At 33.4% G+C, this 8,017-nt stretch overlaps 1 protein-coding gene across 1 annotated transcript; it reads left to right on the top strand.

Moving 5' to 3' along the window:
* The first annotated feature begins 2,622 nt into the window (after positions 1-2,622).
* LOC125064840 (pancreatic triacylglycerol lipase-like) lies at positions 2,623-5,436 on the top strand. The gene is made up of 5 exons (XM_047672102.1): positions 2,623-2,660; positions 2,917-3,106; positions 3,729-4,123; positions 4,521-4,854; positions 5,391-5,436. Exons 1-5 carry the CDS (start codon positions 2,624-2,626, stop codon positions 5,434-5,436), a joined length of 1,002 nt encoding a protein of 333 aa, XP_047528058.1. The 5' UTR covers position 2,623.
* The last annotated feature ends 2,581 nt before the right edge of the window (positions 5,437-8,017 follow it).

Here is an 8,017-nt window from a genome sequence, read left to right as displayed (position 1 = left end):
TAATGTTGTAAATAAACACATTTTTGCGCTTACATAGCAAACGCTGGCTGAGCCCTACGAGATAGAACCTACTACAGTAACTATACCATATAAAGTACACCCTATAAAGATCTTCAAAAAAGTGCGCGATGATATACGTCTGTTTCTTAGGGATAACCACAATAACCATTTTTTATCGTTTACTTTTTACGAGAAATAATGGCTTATTCTCGAAGTGATTTTAAGCAATACAGCATTATTCCTTATCCAATTAACTACATAACGACAAAGCGGTTTGTATTGTCTGAAAAACATGACTGAAAAAATGTGACAGACATGACTGAAATCGTTGTAAGACATTCTGTAGTATATTTAGTATCAGCATTGCGCCCGCGCGAAGCCGGGGCGGGTCGCTAGTATGAAACTAAATAAATGAAACGTAATGTTGTACTGCTTTATTTTCTTGGATAAAGATGACATATTATTTTACATTCCAAAAAAGATGATAAATTATTATAATTACATAATAATCTTTTGATAGACTGTCATGTATAAGTGATTTATCAAAAGATTAATTTTATTAAGAACCAACCAAGGAGTGTCATCGTTGATTAATCGTACGATGTGATTTTGATTAATTTACTTACGAAAGAATACCCGTTTTGGTCGTATGTTAAATTTATAACCTAGGGAATATTATATATAATTCATAATTTTGAATCGTACTTTCTAAAAAAGAACATTAAATTATATTTGATGATGATAGTTCTTACATGTATAACAATAAATTATTATTATTTATTCGCATGCTTTATTGCACAAAAATCTCGAATACATCATCATAATAACACAGCATAAAATATGGCAATGACGTCATCACACTAAATGATACCGCTAATAATTATATAGGTATATCGTTGTAAGTCTACACAAAAAACGACCACATCACATAGCCACAGGTTATATTTATTCAATTTATTATTGAACACTATACTAATAAATACTAATAAAAGTATCCGTGATAATGTTTCCTAAATACCAGCAGACCTTACTGCCAAATTAGGTCAAAGCTTTAATAGAGCTTTTGTTATAGTAATCTCTCCTAGACAACCTTTGTCACAAAAACACATATAACATATACATATAACAACCTTAATTCAATCCAATCCTTCCTAGAAATTTTCACTTTAGCAAATTTCTATGATAAGGAAACAAATAATCAATCAAATAAGATAAAATAGAATAGACATTAAATGACGATTATGATAGTTTAGTATATCTTTTTTTATAATGTTCTCTAAGCTGTATGATTTATTGTAAAAAATACTAAAATAGAACCTATCTAGATCTAGAATGTTCTTATCAAAAAACATATTCATACTGGCTGGCTGTTGTATTGATAAAAAAAAAATGTATGTAATTCTAATACGCCTGTCCTGAGTATAAAATGACATTGCAAACTTTTTCGCTTACTCTAATCTCGCGGTTTTTCATGTTGCAGTTGCAGATATGAAAGACATGAGATGTAGTCCTTTTAACTGACACAGTTTGATATTCAAATCGTTGTCAAATTTATTTCCTTGACCTTCGTCTCAAATACGGCACAGCATCTCATTTAAGAAACATATTCGTACATCTTTGAAGTGGAAACATGTATAGATCTCCGCAGTGTTATGCGACAAATTAAGACCATATCTGCATATGGTCTTTTGCGGAACAATAACATTTAAGCACAACGAATATATAAATATAGTATATATATTATTTATAAACATAATTAATTGTCTCAATAACCTTTAATATTTTAAGTGTTAATAAATAAAATGTAAAAAAAAATAGGAAATTTCGTTCGAAAATCGACTTAGAAAATGTTATGCTTTTATTTTTTTGATCTGACACGACCCTTGATATTATAATAAAGCTATACTTACTTTTATGACTTAATCTGTACTTACCTCTGCAACATCAAGTAAAAGAATAGCAATTCTGCTTTTTAAGCATGAAGGTGCTCTTAACATATGCTAGCCACTTAGACAGGGCCGGACCGTGAGTTTAGGGGGTCCTGGGCTAATACTACTTTGGGGCCCTACTTAAGACACACCCGAACGTAGACTTGAATTAAATTAATTGAATGGGTTTGATTAATTGAAGGATTCGCAGGGCTGAAAACTATACGATCTGTTTAATTTAATAAAATGAGGGATTCTTTCGCATTATCGTCTATTTTTGACTTTGACTTGACTTAGCTGGGGCCCCTTAAATCCAAGGGGCCCTGGGCTGAAGCCCAAAAAGCCATACTTTAGATCCGGCCCTGCACTAAGTACCATATAAATATGTTTTAAGGTTGTGTTGACGTGTATTAATTATAATATATAATGATTATTAATTATAATAAAATAAATAGTCAATGAACTTGCGTCTTAAGAGATAAATCATCCAATTACTATGTGTATATACTTATTGTTAAAAATTAAATATAATAATATATAAAAAATACTCAAATAATGTATGTATATATCGCTCATTCATTAATGTGATTTCTATCCTTGGCGAACTATATCGGATTTAAATAACGATAATAAACAATTGTGATAACCGATACAATAAATACGAGGAAATTTCTCCACTTAAGACACCTCAAGACATGAAGCTCTTAACGATTCTTCTCGCTTCGATAACATGTTAGTAAAAATATATATTTTTTTTTTAATTTATACTTAACTTGATTTTAGCTTTGAGCTAGTCTATCTAGTAGGTAGGACTTTATTACTATTTTATTTTTATTTATTCGACCATCAAACAGTAGTACTTTTTTGAAGGATACCCTTGGAGGGATTTTGTAGGATTTTATTGGCGATGTAACCGTTGGAGAAAAAAATAAATAAATAACCTTATGTGTCATAAATATAAAATAAATAACAACATGTATTTTAATAGTGTGTGCTGGAAGCGCCATTCCTTTGGTGCCAGGAGACAACAGCCACTATGTCGAAGGAGTGAGCCGCTACATCTGGATGCCAAATGGCGAGGGTGTCCCTCAGCTGGTAGATCTTCAGGCCCCAGCAGATGAACTGGAGCTATTGAATACAAGAAACGGTGCCAACAACCAGTATTGGCTATTTACCAGGTCAGTTTCAACCAAACGTAATCTTTCTCAATCTGGTATAACTCGTATAACAAATAAACTTATTTGTTTTATATAATTACTTGGTGGTAGGGCTTTGTGCAAGCCCGTCTGGGTAGGTACCACCCAGTCATCAGATATACAAACACAGCAGTACTGTTGGGTTCCGATTTGAAGGGTGAGTGAGCCAGTGTCACTACAGGCCCAAGAGACATAACATCATATTATTCCCATACTCATTTTAGTATAGCTTAGTTCCCAAGGTCGGTAGCGCAATGGTGATGTTAGGAATGGTTAATATTTTTTACAGCGCCATTGGCAGTGGTGACCACTTACCATCAGGTAACCCATGTGCTCGTCCGCCGACCTATGATTTAATACATAGTAATAATAGTAAATCAGCTCACATTGGGTTAGGTCTAATTGAATGTAAAATCCATTAATTCATTTAAAGTATTCGTATGAGTTTGTGACAACTATCTTGTAAGGTATAGATTCTGGTGAAAAATATTCAATTCATTATTTTTTTGTGCTTTTCTTCCAGAATAACTATCAAACGGCGAAACAAAATATTATTAATTTAATATTTTAAACACTTTTTCATTATATTTACTGTATCTTTTAGGCAGAACCCATCAAATCGTCAGATTTTGGTCAATGGAAACATTAATTCCGTACGTAACTCGAACTACCGAGGTAACAGACCTACCAAAGTCGTTGTCCATGGATGGAACAACAATGGCAACAGTGAGATGAACCCGTTGATCACCTCCGCTTTCCTGGCTGTTCAAGACGTCAATGTGATCGTAGTAGACTGGAGGAATCTTGCTAACGGCTTATATACAACGGCAGTGCGCGGTGTACCTGATGTTGGCCGTCATCTTGGAAACTTCTTGACTTGGCTTTTCAATAACGCTGGTGGTAACTGGAATCAACTGCACTTGGTGGGCTTCAGTTTGGGCGCTCATATTGTTGGTAATGCTGGTCGCACTGTCGGGGGTCGAGCTGTCCGTGTCACAGGTACAACTAACTTTACAATTAACTTATACATGTATATTAAGTTCCTGAGAGTGAGAGAGAGAGAGTTAGATGTGTTTTTATTTAAACCAAAACTATTGAAATATAATATTGAATATTATTATTAACTGTGTGCCATAATTTGTAGATTGAATCAGCAGATCTTGAGTTTTTCGGTTTATGGTTTTTTTTTCCTCAGTCAAATTCATAGCTTCAATAAATACTTCAGCAAAATGAAGTTTTGAAAATCTTTGTTGAAAAAGGATTTTGAATTGATTTTCGTTTGCAGAACTATGAGTAAAATATTATAATCGATCCATTATCGACTGATTTCATTCCTCATGAACTCAACGTATGATATGTTATGTTATTATTTAACCAATTGATTTTTTAATTGCAGGTTTGGATCCTGCTGGCCCACAGTGGGGTGGTAACTCAAACGCACTTAATCGCAATTCCGGTGTATACGTTGAATCAATCCACACTGATGGTGGTCTTTTGGGTATTTTCGACCCTATCTCAAATGCTGATTTCTATCCCAATGGTGGCAGAAACCCACAGCCCGGTTGCTCAATAAGCACCTGTTCCCACGGCCGTGCTAATCAACTTTTTGCTGCCAGCATAAGATATAACAACTTTATTGGTAGACAATGTTCTAATCTCAATCAAGCCCAAAATAACAACTGCAGTGGTAATCAACTCCGTATGGGAAATCGTGACTTGGGAAAGAGAGGGTACGTTTTTTTAATGTAATGGTAAAAGTATAAATGTTTATTTAAAGGAAATGAAACGAATCCGTCCTTTAAAGCTTTTCATACCTTATAGGGATGGGAAGTTTTTACGTCGAAATGCCATCAATAATGAATCATGTAATGTCGTAAATTGTAACCAAATCTCCTTTGTCTATAAGTTCAATCTCGTAATTAGACGAAACAGCAATCCGATATAGTCGAAGAGAAAGGAGGCGTAGTGACTACTACTTAATTTATAAATAAATAGACTGTCATACATACTACTAGTCTAAATGACATATTTAATTTTCGAATTCCATCGTGTAGTCATAAACAAACTTAATGGAATACAGCTTATTGTATACAATTATTATTGACTTAAATGCCATATTATTTTTGGTATGTAATTTTTCAAAACCTGTGATTTGCTATAAGGGCAATTATTACCATGACGGTTTTTTATATTATCAGCTTTTAGCCTAAATCTAGCCTAAATAGCCTTTTTTTTTCAAAATATTCATGATTATATATTGTTACAGATCAGGCATCTTCGGATTAAGGACTGGAAACAGGTGGCCTTTTTAAATATAAAACTAAACTGAAACATTAAACTATCTATTAAAGCAATATTAGTGTACATTTAATTTCCTTTCTTGAAAATTTTAATAGTTATTTAACGCATTAACATGACAACAACCATGATTATTCATCTATAGTCTAAAACGAGGTTTGGAGTTTTTTATTGGGTCAAACAAAGTAAATAGGTCCTACCCATGTTTATTTTTTAATGATACACAATTATGTTTCTATTCATTCAAATTAATCTAAATTACGAAATAGGTATAATATCTTGCTAAGCGCCTATACTTATTTTAGGCAATTTCATATAGATTTGTATATGATATAAAAATTGCCTAAAATAAATTCACTGTTTTTTGCTAACCTTGGTAAAAAAACAGCAAATGCTATAAAAGTGAGTAGTGAGGCTGTCGCCCAGGCATGGAATAAACATAGATGTGTTGAACTAGCTTATTGATAAAATCAAAAATCGATCACCGATTCGGAAATAAGCAGCTCGGACCTGAGTAGGACGAGCGAAAGAAACGCAGCGGGATTTTTTTTTAAATGTCATAGATACCTATGACATTTTACAATTAATTTTGTCATACAATAATAATAAATATGTTGTTTATATACTCGTTCCCAAGGTGCGCAAACAAATAATAAAGTCATTAGTGTTGTATAATCCATTAGCAAACAAACGCACTTTAACGATTTTTTAATATTTGAGAACATTCCGTTAGCCGCCACATCTAGTATCGGAATACTTGGCGTCGATATTTCAAGCCTCGCTCAGTTCCGCGGTCAATTGGAAGGCAAAGCCAAATTGGTATCAAAAAAGCTCGGTGGGCTCAGCAAGGCCAGACAGTATGTCACGTCGGCCCATCGTCTAAGACTATACAAGGCGCAAATTCAGCCTCACATGGAGTACTGCTCTCACCTCTAGGCGGGTGCTCCCCAGTACCAGCTCCTTCCATTTGACCGTATCCAACGTAGAGCGGCTCGAATTATCGACGATCAAGCCCTTTCCGATCTATTTAATCCTTTGCTTATTAGCTTTGTGTAGAGATGTTGGATCACTCTGCATCTCCTACCGAATTTCACCTTTGGACATCTCTTCAAAATTCTAAGTTTCACCCGCACCACCTAGATGTCCGAAAATCCACAACAGAGCGATTTTTAAGATATTTTCTGCAACGTACAACCACTCTGTGGAACCAGCTTTTGTCGGCGGTTTTTCCGAATCGATACGACTTGGGAACCTTCAAGAAAAGAGCGTACTTATTCCTAAAAGGCCGGCAACATCTGCTTCCCAGTATTGCAGATGTCCATGGGCGGTGGTAGTTACTTTCCATTAGGTGAGCCTTCAGCTCGTTTGCCACCAATAACATTAAAAAAAAATTGCAATTAAACATTTTTGAACATTTTCTCTGATCCTGTTGTAATAACGTATACATTGCCACAAAAAAGATTTACTAACCCTGTGTAATCAGGTACTTGAAATAACAAGTTTTATTTATCCTAGTATTAATAGTATGTACGTCAATTTCTGGAAACATTATTCATATTTTTACATACATAATATACATAATATAATCAAAAACAAATTGAGAAGCGACAGTCATTATTTTAATTTCTTTAAATTTAAATAAAAGACGTGTATTAGTAATTTGTCATAAATTTTGATAAGGCGTTTAATATATACACCTGTCTGTAAATCCATACCGTAGAATATTAACGGTTTGTAATTAATTATGATAAGGATTTAAGCTAAGTGTCGAATATTTTAACATACAATTACCGGGTACTTTGGTAAGTTAGCGTTAAGAGCGCTAACGAACGAATCATAATAAAATACTGAATTAATTATAATGAATGGGATATACACACAGTTCATATAAAAACTGAGTAAAATATTATAGTCGATCACTCACTAATCGTATCACTCATGGTAACTGTTTCGTTGATTTCGATGTGTTGAGTAATTTTTTTTTTAAATTATGCCCTCAAAACTTGTAGTCTAACTTTTGTATGATAACTGAAATGCAAATTAAATATATATTAATATCCTAACCTTTAAAACATTGACACACTTGATACTGGTTGTCTAATTATAAATTATGAGTTCATAAATAAATAAAATAATTTAAGACACTCATTTTTTTAACTTTAATTAGGTAATAGATAAAAAAAACCAAAGAATGCCTGGTACGGTTCTAAGCTAACAATAATAAAGAAAACAGAATCGAATTGTTAACCCCCCTTTTTTTGGAGTTTAAAATGTATTTTAATTAGAAAAATGGCACAAATTAAAAGGCAATTAATAGATACGACTCTCATCATCTTCAACGTGTAGCAAATGAAATATTTTTTTTTTAAAAAGTATAATGCACAATTACATGAACAATAGCGAATATCTCCATCAGCGAGATAAGGTATCTTTCTTTTATGTTATGGTGATGGTAAATAGTAACAGCTACCAATCGACATTAGTATTAGCATTATTAATTTCTCATATTACAAATGCGCCATCAGCCTTGAGAACTAAGATGTTATCTCGTGCCTGTAGTTTCACTGGCTCGCTTACTCTTCAAACCGGACCCGA

This window comes from Vanessa atalanta, chromosome 1 (assembly GCF_905147765.1).
Source record: "Vanessa atalanta chromosome 1, ilVanAtal1.2, whole genome shotgun sequence".
NCBI lineage: Eukaryota > Metazoa > Arthropoda > Insecta > Lepidoptera > Nymphalidae > Vanessa > Vanessa atalanta.
Note: the sequence above shows the minus strand (reverse complement) of the source record. Positions and strands in the feature narration are given on the sequence as shown.

What these genes read in the sequence shown, in the direction of transcription:
- LOC125064840 (XM_047672102.1), top strand. Translation starts at nt 2,624, where the DNA reads ATGAAGCTCTTAACGATTCTTCTCGCTTCGATAACAT. An exon ending in TCGAGCTGTCCGTGTCACAG is followed by an intron (nt 4,124 to 4,520) that starts GTACAACTAACT and finishes TTTTAATTGCAG; the next exon opens with GTTTGGATCCTGCTGGCCCA. An exon ending in CGTGACTTGGGAAAGAGAGG is followed by an intron (nt 4,855 to 5,390) that starts GTACGTTTTTTT and finishes ATATTGTTACAG; the next exon opens with ATCAGGCATCTTCGGATTAA.